Source organism: Elephantulus edwardii, unplaced genomic scaffold, assembly GCF_000299155.1.
Source record: "Elephantulus edwardii isolate Elephantulus edwardi_28Jun2011 unplaced genomic scaffold, EleEdw1.0 scaffold00005, whole genome shotgun sequence".
NCBI lineage: Eukaryota > Metazoa > Chordata > Mammalia > Macroscelidea > Macroscelididae > Elephantulus > Elephantulus edwardii.
In genome coordinates, this window is record NW_006399755.1 from 22,140,580 (window position 1) to 22,155,206 (window position 14,627).

At 36.5% G+C, this 14,627-nt stretch overlaps 1 protein-coding gene across 1 annotated transcript in view; it reads right to left on the minus strand.

The window, feature by feature from the left end:
• Window positions 1-1,058: 1,058 nt before the first annotated feature.
• TCTEX1D1 (Tctex1 domain containing 1) overlaps window positions 1,059-14,627 on the minus strand; it is a 47,405-nt gene continuing 33,836 nt past the window's right edge. Inside the window, exons 4-5 of the mRNA XM_006879835.1 lie at window positions 5,291-5,415; window positions 1,059-1,262 (exon numbers count right to left, since the gene is read on the minus strand). Of these exons, the coding sequence (XP_006879897.1) occupies window positions 1,059-1,262; window positions 5,291-5,415 (329 nt within the window). The remainder of the gene's footprint in view (window positions 1,263-5,290; window positions 5,416-14,627) is intronic.

Sequence of the window (14,627 nt, forward strand, 5' to 3'; positions counted from 1 at the left end):
CCCATAAAAATAAATGATCCATGATACAAGATACATTAACCAGTAGAATAATAAGCTATTTCAGCCTGTAAATTTTAGTGCCCATCTATTCAAAACCTCACTGGGTCATTTTAGGATTAAATTCACAAGAACAAAATGCTAAATGCACATGTTTTATTTGGTATGCATCCAAGCACATATTTTGTGTAAAAGTGTATTAGCCTCAGAAAACTTATCCAAAGGCATATGAGGCAGTGTATATTTGAAAATAGTGTCTTTTTCCAATACATGATTTTATGTGTTACAGATACATTTACTACTAAGCATCATGCATATTTAATGTCACAGCGTCTACTTCAATGCTCTAAAAAGCTTTTGTTCACTTAATAGTTTCCATTATTGAAGAACCAATGTTCAGTTCCCCCACAATTTTGTAAAGTGCAGGCAACCCACAAGAGCTTCTGGTTTTAGCTGGCTGCCCCGTGGGGCCATGATAATAGTTATGAAGTCATTAATTCTACCTCTGCAGTTCCAACTGTCAGGTACATGTAACAATAATTGAAGTTAATGAACTCTGTTCAATTTATTAAGTGAAAAATGAAAACTAGTATTCTTTCATATGCAGCCTTGAGGCATATTATCATTTGTGTATACTACACTGAATTTTCTACTGTCTTTTATAGGGTATGGTGCATAGTCATACTATTTTTTTTTAATTTTTATTTTTTAGTCATACTATTCTTTAAAACTTATCTTCATTAAAGGATAATGCAAGAAATTCTATATCTCTGTAATTATGGAGAAACTGAAAAAAATTATTTCCAAAAGCAATATTTAATAAGAATCACTATCTATGAAAAGCAATCCAGTGCAACCAAAGCTCACCTCCTGCTTTGTATAAAAAATATGCTTTCTTGTACCACCTCATCTTCTCAAACGCTTAAGAGAGCACCAAAAGTTTCCAGTTGTTGAAAAAACAGTATTGTTTCTTTCATAGTTATGTACTGGAAAACTTCTGTTTACATAGAAACAGTCTATTTTCTGATTGAAATAAAAATGAAGAACAGATTTCTCTCCAATTACTCAAAGTAAACTGCATAAACATTTGCAAGAGCAAAAAGAGAAGAGTTTCTAAAAACATAAGATGAGCAAGTATCACTTTTAGGATCCCAGAGACATCTGCTTCCAATATGTATGCTCTGCCCATTCAGTTGTCCAATGTGGATAATCACGATTAACTTATACCGTGGAATCATCAAGTCCTTGACCCGGGTTTTAATAATCTAGCAATTTAAAAGAAAATAAAAATATTTATCATTCAGTAACACTGAAATAGAAAAATCTTTTAAAATATTTTTATTTTATTTTTATTTTTTATACTAGTTTATTTACAAAATTCGAATACATTGTTTTTTCACACTAAATCCTTCCCATTTCCCACCACCCCTATGAAATGGAAAAATCTTAATTCTTAGTAATACATGTTTTGTTGATATTATGCACCATTAATAATTTGGAACTGATTTATAGCTGATCCTCCAGTGGGCTTTCAGAAGCAGTAAATTATAAGGTAGGAGATTGCTCACTTTTCTCCCATAGAGCAGCTGGTGAATTTGAAGCTCCTGCCTTTGGGATGGTAGCTCAACGTCTTACCCTCTAGGCCATCAGAAGTCCCTCTGTCACACCTATATGGTATGCCATTACATAAAACTACATGATGTGCTGTCAATACCCTCACTCATCCACAGTGATGATTTCTTTCAAGCACTGTTTCCAGCAAACTGAACATTCAGGGGCAGAATTATAGTACCAGCAATTAATCTATATTTTCTATGACATAGAAAATTATAATTCAGAACACAGATTTTTTTTTTCTTGTGTTGAGGGCTAACTTTCATTAAATGACTTAAAAATCTATGTTATGATGGCTTGCCTTGAAAGAATGTTGGATTTAGAATCCTATTGTCTTATCCCGGCTCGGTGGTGCAATCTACAGTGCATTGGACTTCTAGAGTTTTATTGTCAGGTCTTGTAAAATTAAGGGGCTATACTCAGGGGTTTACAGAAATGTGACTAATCAAGAAAGTTTATTAAACAACTTGTTTATGAAAAAGAAAGAAGACCTATACAAAGTGTCAGCTTTTTAATGAAGGAAAACAGTAATGTATTTTAAAACTACCATCTCTTTATATGATGGTGCTCAAGAATGGTAGTTGCTTTTGGCAAACAGAAAATGATCATTCTAATATTGTATAATTTATGGTAAAATTGGAAAACTGTCAGTTTTAAGAAAACTTAAGTAAGACCCACACCTCACACCATCCACAAAACACAATTCAAGGTGGATCAGGGACCTAGGAATAAAACCAAAGACTGTAAAATTCATCAGAGAAAAGCTAGGAAAAATTCTTGTTGTAGGTGTTGTGCACTATCAAGTCAGAACTGACACTCCAGCAGACAATTCTAGAAGCCCTAATTTACAGCATGAACAGAATCCAAAACATAATTAAAAACCTATAACCAGAGAGAATAAAGTAGATAAATGAGACCTTCTAATAATCAAATCCCTATGTACATCAGAAAACTTCTCCAACAGTGTAAAAAGGAAACCCATAGAATGGGAAAATATTTGGCAATGACATTATCTGATAAGGGACTCTTATCTAAAATTTATAGAATACTCTGGTGACCCAACAGAATGTGGAACTACAGAACAATATCATTAATTTCACATGCAAGCAAGATTCTACTGAAGATTATGCAAAAACTACGGTCACAACACATCAGCAGAGAACTGCCAGAAGTCCAGGCAGGGTTTAGAAGGGGTCGTGGTACTAGAGATATTGTAACTAATGTTAGAAGGATCTTAGCTGAAAGCAGGGAATACAGAGGAATGCATATCTGTGTTTCATTGACTATGCAAAGGCATTTGACTGTGTGGATCATAACAAACTGTGGCTGACTCTGAGGAGAATGGGCATACCAGAACACTTGATCGTGCTAATGAAAAACCTATACTTGGACCAAGAGGCAGTCATCAGAACAGAGCAAGGAAACACTGCATGGTTCAAAATTGGCAAGGGTGTACGACAGGGATGTGTCCTGTCTCCATACTTTTTCAACCTGTACACAGAACAGATTATCTGGGAGGCTGGGCTCTATGAGGAGAAATGTGGGGTCAAGATTGGTGGAAGATCTATCAACAGTCTGCGATATGCAGATGATACAACCCTGCTTACTGAAACTGAGGAGGACCTAAAGTGCTTGCTGCAGAGGGTCAAGGACTGCAGCCTCCAATATGAATTGAGGCTCAATGTCAAGAAGACAAAGATTCTCACCACTGAGCCAACTGACAGCATCAGGATGGATGGTAAAGAGACTGAGATTATTCACAACTTCAGTTTGCTTGGCTCTACAGTCAACATTCTCGGCACCAGCAGCCAGGAAATTAAAAGACATATTGCCATGGGAAAGTCTGCTGTTATGGACCTCTCCAAAGTACTGAAGAGCAATGGTGTCTCTTTGGAGACCAAGGTGCATCTGATACAGGCCATGGTCTTTGCTATCACTTGTTATGCGTCAGAGAGTTGGACAATGACTAAGGAGGATAGAAGGAGTATTGTTGCCTTTGAACTTTGGTGCTGGAGAAGAGTATTGAGGGTACCAAGGACTCCTAGGAAAACAAACAGATTCATCCTGGAAAGGGTCAAACCGGGCTGCTCCTTGGAGGCAAGGATTCTGAGGCTCTGTCTAACATACTTTGGCCATGTTGTAAGGAGGGACAGGTCCTTGGAGAGGGACATCATGCTTGGTAAGGTGGAGGGACAGTGCAGAAGGGGAAGGCCCCCTATGAGGTGGATTGATTCAGTGATTGGGGTAATCCGGATGGGTGTGTCAGAGATGGTGAGTTTGGCTGTTGTACATAGGATCACTATGAGTCGCAAGCAACTCAATGGCACATAACAACAATTGGCACCTAAAAAGAAAAAGGCAATAACCCAATAAAAAACTGGCCACAAGACATGAACAGGCACTTCACCAAAGAAGAAATTCAGATCGCAAGCAAACTCATGAAGAAATGTTCAAACTCCCTAGCTATCAGAGAGATGCAAATTAAAACAATTATGATATATCATCTCACCCTAGCAATAATAGCAAAGTTCAGCAGGGCAGCAACCGACAAATTCTGGTCAGGTTTTGGAGAGATTGGATCTCTTAAGTACTGCTGATGTAAATATAACCTATGGAAGGTGATCTGTTGCTTTCTTAAAAAGTTGGAAATAGAAATATCATTTGAGCCAGCAATTCCGCTACTAAAGAAACTAGAGCCATAATTAAAAATACCCATGTTTATACTGCTTATTCACAATATCAAAGAGATGGAAGGAGCTCAAGTGCCTATCAACAAGTGTATGGATAGAAAAACTGTGGTACATTCACATTATGAAACATTACACAGCATTGAAAAGCAATGAACTCGTAAGACATTACACAATTTAGGTAAACCTGGAAGACTTTGTGCTGAGTGAAATATTTCAGTCACAAAAAGAAAAATACTGCATGACACTGATGTTATAAACTAGGTCTGACGTGGAGGATAGGGGAGAATTGAAAAAGAGTGGATAGATTATTAACACTGCATTGGAACAGATGAGGGGAAGAAGTATCTGAAAGAAATGTATGATTAGGCATTATATGTATGACAATCTAGAATAAGAGGCATATTGCAAAGTGGACTGGGGAAGGTAGGAAGAGTAGGAAAACGTGCTACAATGAATGAATGAAAACCTAACCTTTCCCTAAACTTTTGTTAAAATTACAGTTAAAAAAACTCATCATTGTATCATTTAAAAAGAAACTTTTTGTAGATGGAATACTTGTAAAACTTTTTTTTTATAAAATGCATGCAAATGTTGCACATAATCTCTGTTTTGTCCATACATTTTATTGTCTTCAGTGGTTTGAACATATCGGCTGCTCAGAAGAAGAAAAAATGCGCAGTTTCTTCCCAATGCTTCTTGTTGTTATGTACCTACCATCAAGTTAGAACTGATTCTTAGCTGACATTCCAATGGGTTTTCAGAACCTATAAATCACCTAAGAGGAGATAGTCCATCTGTCTCTGACAGAGCAGCTGGTGGATTTGATCTACCTGCCTTTGTATTGGTGGTGCAACTTCTTACCCACTAAGCCACCAGAATGCCCTCTTCCCATTGCTACTGCAAGTTAATTCCCTTTATCAAAGGTAAGAGGTTGTGCTCTCAGCTGATCATCTAGTTATAGCTACGCTTTGGGAAAATCAGACAAGTACCTCAGAAATAGTTTTAGTCTTCTGTCTACAGAGGTCTGGTTCATATTTTTCTTCTTGCAGATGGTTAGTTAACACATCTTTCAAAATATGATTGACAGAGACCACAGGAAAACGTTTTGTAGGACCTGAAAACACATGCAGAATTTATTCTTAGAAGTAATTTAAACCTAAGAAGTTTAAACCAAATCCATCGACCCCATCTTATAATCAAAAGGGTACTAAAAACATGAAAGGATATTTCGTCTCCTGGGTGGCCTCTCTTTAAAAGGAAAACAAATTTATCTTAATTAGTTATCTTTCCAGTCAAGTTTACCGGAGGGGACAAGAAGATAATGTATTCATACTTTAATCACATTAATAAAAAATGTATCTTCAATAATATTGAGGTTTGGCATGCAAAGTCATCTTATCTGTTTCTACTGTTAGTGACCTACCTCAATGTCTCAACAGCTAACTAGGCCCCTGTTTTCATATCTTCATTTCACAGACACTCTCCACTCTGCACTCAGAGTGATTCGTCTAAAACCCAGAGCTTACTGCACCATTTACCTTCTTAACACGGTTTGGGACACAACTCCAGCCCAATCTTCTATTACAACTCCTTAAGCGTACTAATACAGGCTCTTCAATTCCACTGGTCTTTAAAAGACAGAGTCCCTAAGTAGTGCAGATTCTTAACCTACTTGGGTGTTAACAGAAGAGTTAAGAGGTTTCAGTTCACTCTGAGGCATCGTGTAAGAAACACTGGGTGATTTACTGCTAAAAGATCTGCCACCGAAAACCCACAGGCCACAGTCCCATTCTAACACACATGTGGATGCCATGAGTCACAGATGACTTGACAGAAAATTTTTTCTCCCCTTTTTCTTCATATTGGAATACCTTTGTCAATATTGCAGGTCTGACAATACTACTCATTTTCCAAGACCAGCACGAATGTCTTCTTTTCCAGGTAGGCTTGCACTTCTCTTTTGATCAAAATAGTCACTCTCAAACTGCCTCAGTCCCACAAGGACAAATATTGTATAAAATAATTATTATAGAATGAGTATGAGGATCCAAGGGTGGGGAGTTATGAGGATGTGCAGGGGTGTTGGTTGTACAATTTGATGGGGAGGTTGAGGGAAATTGGAAGAATCTGATCTGAAAAACAATGTATTCAAATTTTGTAAAGAAACTAGTATAATAAAAAAACCACAAAACCCAAACAAACAGTCACTCTCTTCTCCACACTCTCAATGCAATGTGTCCCCAGTAGCTACTTGGGCTCCCAAATAAAGCCTTTCTCCTCAATGAACTAGAAAAGAGTTAGATTATGTTATTTTCCTAATAAAGGTATAAAAAATATTTAAGATATCACTTGCAAATAGAAACAGAATTATTACAATACAAATAATGACTGCATTTTATGAGTACTTTCTATGTTTGGTACTATACTAAGTACTTCAGATTTATTACCTTATATACTCTCAACATAATCACCACTCTTGGCACCTGCAGTCAGAACATTAAAAGACATATTGGGAAAATCTGTTGTCAGAGACCTCTCCAGAGTACTGAAGAGCAATGATGTCAGTCTGGAGATAAAGTTCACCATACAGGCCATAGTCTTTGCAATCACTTTCTATGCATCAGAGAGCTGGACAATGACTAGAGATGATAGGAGGAGAATTGACGCCTTTGAGCTGTGTAGTGTCGGAGAAGGACATTGGACTGCTAAGAGAATGAACAGGTTCGTCCTAGAGAGGGTTAAACTAGGCTACTGCTTGGAGGCAAGAATTCTGAAGCTTCATTTGATATACTTTAGACATGTTGCAAGAAGAGATCAGTCCTTGGAGAGGTACGTCATGCTTGGGAGGGTGGAGGGATCACACAGGAGGGGAAAACCCTCGATGAGATGAATTGATTCAGTCACTGGGGTAATAGGGGTACACGTGTTGGAACAATATGATTAGCATGGGATAGATCAGGGTTTAGGGCTGTTGTACATAGGGTCGCTATGAGTCGCAGGTGACTCAGCGACACATAACAACAATAACCCTGTCGAGTTGCCTGCTCTGTTGGCCTAGTGGATAGAAAGTTATACTACCCAGCCAAAGGTGGGTGGTTTTAATCTGTGACTCTCAGGCCTGGTTTTAATTGTTTTTGTCCATTTTCTGTACAGAGGTAACTCATGATTGCTGTGATGCTAAACACTGTGATACTGACGTGTCAAATTCTATAATGGTTACCCATGGTGGATAGTGTTTGGTGGAGCTTCCCAATTAAAACAAGTTAGGAAGTAGGAGTGGCATTCATTTCCAAAATAGCTTTCCTCTGGAAACTCTATGGCTGTGGAGAAACGATGAAATTTATACAAGTGTTCAGGTCTTTAATTCATAGGGTCACTAAGAGTTGTCTACAACTCGATGACACTTAACAACAACAACATGATTCATCATCCCCTCAGCTCATCCTCATCCCTCTGCTCCCACCCTCCCCCCACTTGGATCCTCATACTCATTATACAATAATAGTCTTATACATTATTTTTCCTATGGGATTGAGTTATTTCATTCAGTATAATGCTCTCCAGTCCCTCCCAAGTTAAATAGTGATTTACAAAATCATTGCTACTGCTTGCCATGTAGTAGTCCATCATGTGAGTGTACCATAATTTCTCAACCCATTCAATTGTGGTTGGACATTTGGGCTGTTTCCATGTTCTCTTTTCTTTTTTTAATGTGTCATTTGTAGGCAATATATTGACGGGGCTTTGTTTTTTCAATCCATTCTGCTACTCTTTTTTCTCCTAATTGGTGCTTTTAGTCCATTCACATTAGGTGTAATTATTGTCAGGCCAGGTTCTACTTTTGTCATTTTGTTGTGCTTTGTTTTCTGTTGTTTCTGATTAATATGGTCCATTCCCTTTCTTTTGGCATCTCTGTTTAAAGGTCTTCACTTAAAATTTCTTGTAGTTTTTGTCTTATTTTCACAAATTACTTATATTCCTTTTTTTCTTCAAAGGTTCTAAGTTCTCCTTCATATTTGATGGAGAACTTTGCTGGGGATAGGATACTTGGCTGGCAAATTTTTTTCTTTCAACTTTCTGTATATGTCATCCCATTGTCTTCTAGCTCACATGGTTTCTGCTGAAAAATCAGAACATAATCTAATTGTTTCCCCTTTGTATGCGACTCTTTGCTTTTCTCTCGCTCACTTTAGAATTCTATCCTTATCTTGTAATTTGGAGAATTTGACTATGATGTGTCATGATGTTTTTCTGTTTGGGTCTAGTCAGCTTGGTGTTTGCTGTGCTTCTTGAATGTGGATTTCCCTATTCTTCAAAATATCTGGGAAGTTTTCTTCTAGTACCTCTTCCACCATTTTATCGATGATTTTCCAGTCACTCCTCTGTTCTTGAATTCCAATCAGACGTATATTTTTCCTTTTGATGTCATCCTACATGATCCTAATGTGTTCTTCATTTTCTTTACTTTTCATCTCTCATTTTTCTTCTAGTATGTTTCCATTGAGGCTCTTGTCTTCCAGTTCACTGACTCTGTTCCATCTCTTCAGTTCTACATTTTTGTCCTACTAGCTTGTTGGATACATCTGCCATTTCTGTCTTAGTATTCTGGATTGCATTTTCATGCTTTTCTGTTATTTCCAGTACTGTGTTCACTGTATGCTTTCTGTCTTGTGATGCTTTTTAAGTTCTTATACCTCTTTATCTATACTATAAATTCTTTCTTCTATCTTTGCATTTTCTTCCATCGCTGTTTAAGTTGTTCCTCATCATTATATTTCTTCTGGTTTATTATCTCTGGGGTATTTCTCTCTTAATTGTTTCTTCCATCATTTGCTTCTTCTTCTGTAGCTGTTCAAATAACTCCACATCAACATATTTCTTTTGGCTCTCTCTACCTGGGGTTTTCATTGGGTCTGCTTTTTTAGGAGAAGGGTTATTTTGTTTTTTACTGTTGCCTGAAACACACTGCTGCTTTCTTGACATACGTGCCTTTTCTTATTAGATGTTACATCATTGTAACTATGGAATGACTCAGAGTATGGCAATGTTTTGTAAAGGACCAGTATATTTGTGCTTCCCTTTTGGCCTGAAGCCAAGGGCTTGACAGCAGTGTTTTCCCTATAGTACCTGATATGGCAAACAGGAAGACTATTGTTCCCTTCCACAAAAGACATCTCTGCCTGCCTCAACCTGTCCCAGTCCCTTTTGGTTGAGTTTAAGGCTTCTGTGTGGTGTAGCTAGAAAGCAGTGCCCCCCTCCTCCATCTTCTTTTGATACTTTCTGGGTTGATCAATATATTACCCATAGCATCTTTCAATATTTCAACTTGAGGTTTAAATTTGTCTTTTCGTTATCTCAGCTTGAGAAATGCAGAGCAAGTTCTTCCCTTTTTATTTTCTAATTCCAGCTCTCTGCACCTTCCATTATAATAGTTTGCTTTGTCCTCCCAAGTTGCCCTTTGAAATCTTCTGTTCAGCTCTCATATGATTCCATCTTCTGAAAAACTACTGGAGAGTCAGTTATGAGTTGGTTCTGATTTTATTGCAATAATTAACGAGTATATTTATAATATCATTGACTCCATGTTCACAAAAGCAGCTTGATATGGATTTACTTATCTATGCACTCCAGGAATTTTACCTGCACCTCTAAAGCCCATTAACCTCATTGTCATTCAGATTAAGTACTCATGAAATTGTACTACATTTACATGTGACCAAGGCCTTGCAATCATAATATGTAGAACTGATATGATGAAATGAAAAGCAAAATTATACATAACTATTTTCACAGTTGCCAATACATTTTAATAAGTGCTTTTCAAAAAATAACTCTATCAGGAACTTAAGGAAACATAATCACATACTTAAGTTAGAATAATTCCACTAAGCTTTAGTAAAGAAACTCTAGATATATCCACCACACATACCACAGCAGTTGTTAAAAAAAATGTTCACTTTTTTTATTCTTGGCATTGGTAATTCAATTTGGTCTTCCATTTAGGTATGTGGATATTATCCCATCACTGACGACATTGTACATCAGAATAGAACTTGAAATATTGTTTTTGCCAAACAATGTAAAGTTATTCTTCTTTAGTTTGTCATTCTGGCTAAGTAGGTCACATTTTTGTCAGATTAAAAATTATCAATATAAGTCCATTTTGGGCTGCTCTGGTAGCAAAGTCCATAGTGAGATGTATTGCTAACCCCAAAGCTGTACATCTATGGTGGTTCAAATTCACCAATGGTTCTGATGGACAATTTCCTCCTAGTATGATTTAAAACCTTGGAAATCCAGTAGAGGATCTCTGTAAATCAGAATCAACTATATGCTAGTGAGTTAAGCTGAGTCAATTTTAGTTCACTGATGTCTATCTTCAGTTTTTTTTAGAACTTCCAATTTTCAAAGATTTCACACTTTGAGCATTTCCCATTCCAATTATTAGTGAACATTTGTAACTAGTTTCTTCTAACTTTTCTTAATCAATAAATGAAGATATTAAAAACTTTACTGCATTCACATCATTAAAAGCAACTTTGATGGAGTTCTATCTGGAGGCTCATCTTTCAACACTAAATCATATAATGTCCTGCTGTTATTCACAAAGTTTTCATTAGCCAATTTTCATCAACTTCTGCTGTTTGAAATTTATCAAATATACACTCAAACACATTGATAATTACTAACTATTGAACGTAGAAGTTGGATATAAAGAAGAATAATTATTTTGAAAAATAAGGCCATGGTGATATAAATATGGCCAGGGACTGTATGATAGCAGAAGATTACAAAACATGGGAGACAAGATTATTTGTGTTTATTACTCTGTAACTACTAATCTGTAAGACTACACAGAGCCACTATACCAAAAAGAATTGGTTGACTCTGAAAAACTTCAGGAAGTATCATATGAGCAAGAGCCAGTGGTAATGAAGGAAGAAGTTCAAGATGCACTGAAGTTACTGGCAAAAAATAAGGCCCCAGGAATTGATGCGATACCAATTAGCATGTTTTAACAAATAGATGTAGCCTACTCTATTCCTGCAAATTTGAATGACAGTTACTCGGCTGAATGACTGGAAGAGAACCATATTTTTTTGTCATCATCAATAAAGGAGAGCCAAAAAATATGAAAATTATTGAAAAATATCATTAATATTTCATGCAAGCAAAATATTGCTGAAAATAGTCCAAAATCAGCTAGAATAGCAACAAGCATAAAATCTCACTTAGCATTTTATTTCTTAAACTCTTGCTGTTGATTTCCTTATTGTTACATAGATCTCTTAGTTACTTAGATTAAAATTTCAGCTAGACACCATACTATTTCTTGAGGATGCTGTTAGGTCTTTGCACTGCATGTAAGCCCAAGGACTCATTCAAGGGGCTAGAAAGCAAGAAAGCTTTAAGCAGCATTATTAAGGGAGCTCTCAGGGAACTGCCAGTAGTTCAAGCTGAGTTTAGAAGAGGATATGACTCTATGGATATAATTGCTGTTGTCAGAAAGATCCTAAGTGAAAGTTGAAAATATTAGAAAAATGTCTATTTGTGTTTTATTGACTATGCAAGAGCATTTGACTATATAGATTATGTTGTTGTTGCTGTTGAGTACTATTTCAGAAGCAGTTAATCACACAGGAGGTGATTGCTCATCCTTCTCCCATGGATCAGCTGGTGGACTCAAAAGGTGCGCATTCAGGATTGAAGCACAGGCTCTTACCACAAGGCCATCAGAGCTCCCTATGCGGGTCATAACAAACTAGTACTAACATTGAGAAGAACGAGAATCCTAAAACCATTGTGTTCATTTGAACCAATACCTACTCCGAAAACCTGTTGTTTGAACAGAATGAGGAAACACTGTTTAAAGTCAGGAAAGATGTACATCAGGGTTGTTTTTCCAAAAACAGAGATTACACATACAAACAGGGAACTCTGGCAACCTCACCAGAAGGAATATATAGGCATCAAGTAGACAATGTCTGTGTAAAGAGACAATGGAAACAGCTTAATATTGTCAGTTAGAATAACGTCAAGGCATACTGTGGAACAGATCATCAGCTTTGTATATGCAAGGCCAACTTGAAGCTGAAGAAAATGAAAACAAGTAATAAGAGCTCAAGTATGACCTTGCATATATCCCATCTGCATTTAGAGACCATATTAAAAATAGCCTTGAGCAGCAAACAACAAATGCTGATGAGGTTATGGAGAAATGGGAACCCTTATTCACTGTTGGTGGGAGTGTAAAATGGTGCAACCACTTCAGAAGTCAGAATGGCACTTTTCCAAAAAGTTGGAAATAGAAATATTATTAGACTGAGCAATTCCACTACTTGGGAATATATCCTATAGAAATCAGAACTGCTACCCAAACAGGTATATGCACACCTATGTTTGCTGCTGCATTGTTCACAATAGCAAAGAGAGGGAAACAACCCAAGTGCCCAATAACGAATAAATGGCTAGGAAAGGTGTAGTATATTCACACAATGGAATACTATGAAGGACAGAAAAACAAGGAACTCATAAAATATTATACAAAATGAGTGACCCTGGAGGACATTATGCTGAATGAAATATATCAGTCACGAAAGGACAAATACTGCATAACCTCACTGCTATAAAACAGGACTAACATGGGTGTTGAGGGGAAATTAAGAAAAGAGGGGATAAATAGTGTACACTGTATTGAAATGATGAGGGAAAGAACTGTTTAAAAGAAATATATGATTAGGTATTATTTGCATGACAATAGTCCAGAATAAGAGCTACATAGCAAAGTGGACTGATAGCAGGGTGTGTGTGTGTGTGTGTGTGTGTGTGTGTGTGTGTGTAAATTGTGCAACAGTGAAAGAATTTTTTTCCAAAGAGAAAAGTGAACTGCGGAGGGGGTAGGTTGGAAAATGTGCAACAATGAATGAATGGAAATTTTAAAAAAAATTAAAAAAGAATAGATTTGATGCACTAAACACTAATCACTAAAGACCAAACAAATTTCTGGCTGACATCAAGGAAATCATACCCAAAGAGTTATTAAAAATACAGGAGAGAAAAGTAATATCAAAATGCATATCAGAAGAAAATAAAATTTTATCTGTAACATTTAATATATCTAAAGTGAATGGAAGAAATGATGAAAGAGAGAAGATTAAAATTTCAAAGAATGATTCAAGAAGACAGTGTAGGATACTGTAATGAAATACATGAAGACTTGGAGTTAGAAAATGAAACAAACAAACAAACAACAACCTCACCTATCATTTTTCAAGCCAAAAGGAAGAAAGAAAACCTTCAAGACTTGATTTATTATATGGGAAAATTCTATGTGAAAAATACTGATGTAGGAAGCATCAAAAGATAGAAGGCATACACAGAGTCACTGTACCAAAAATAATTGGATATTCAAACATAGCAAGGGGTAGCATATGATTAATAACTGATGATGCAGTAGGAAGAAATCTAAATGTGCTGAAGGTATTGGACAAAATAAGGATCCCAGAACTGACAGAATGATAACTGAAAAGTTTCAACAAATTAATACAGTTGTGGCAGTGACCCGCTCCTCACCATCTATGAAAATAAAATCTGGAAGACAACTATCTGGCCAACAGATTAAAAGAGAACCATATTTGCACTTAGTTAAAACAATTACCCAAAAGAATTACCATGAAAGATTGACAGAAAATGGTCAGAAATTCAAGATGAATTCAGAAGAGTACTTGGGACAGGGGGTATCATTGCTGGTATCAGATAGATCTTGACTGAAAGCAGAGTATAACAGAAATATCTTTATTTGTTTTACTGACTATACAAAGGGAATAAACTGTGTGGATTAGGACAAATTATAGATAATATTAAGAATAGATTTACAGAACACTTAACTGTGTTCATACACTTAACTTTAAATAAGGATAGTAACAGTCTCTGCAAAAGGATATATGAGGACCAGATCCTCAGAGAGGTGGATGGATGCAGCGGTTGCAACAATGAACTCAAACAGCAACAATAATGCATGACTGAAGAGTGTCTTGTTCTTTTGTACATAGGACTGTTGTGCATTAATACGGCAACAGCACCAATATGTCAGTTTACTGTGCTGTGGTGATTTTGAGTTGCTATGATGCTGCAAGCCCTGGTATTAGTATTTCAAATAATAGTAGAGTCATTCATGTGACCAGGGTTCAACAAAGTTGTCATATGACACAGACTAAAAAGAAAGGATTCCCAATCTACTTCTGAAAACTAATCAGTGAGAACCTCGTGGAACCAAATAGGATATTCTCTGATCTATTATCTCTGGATATTTCATTGCTGTTGTTA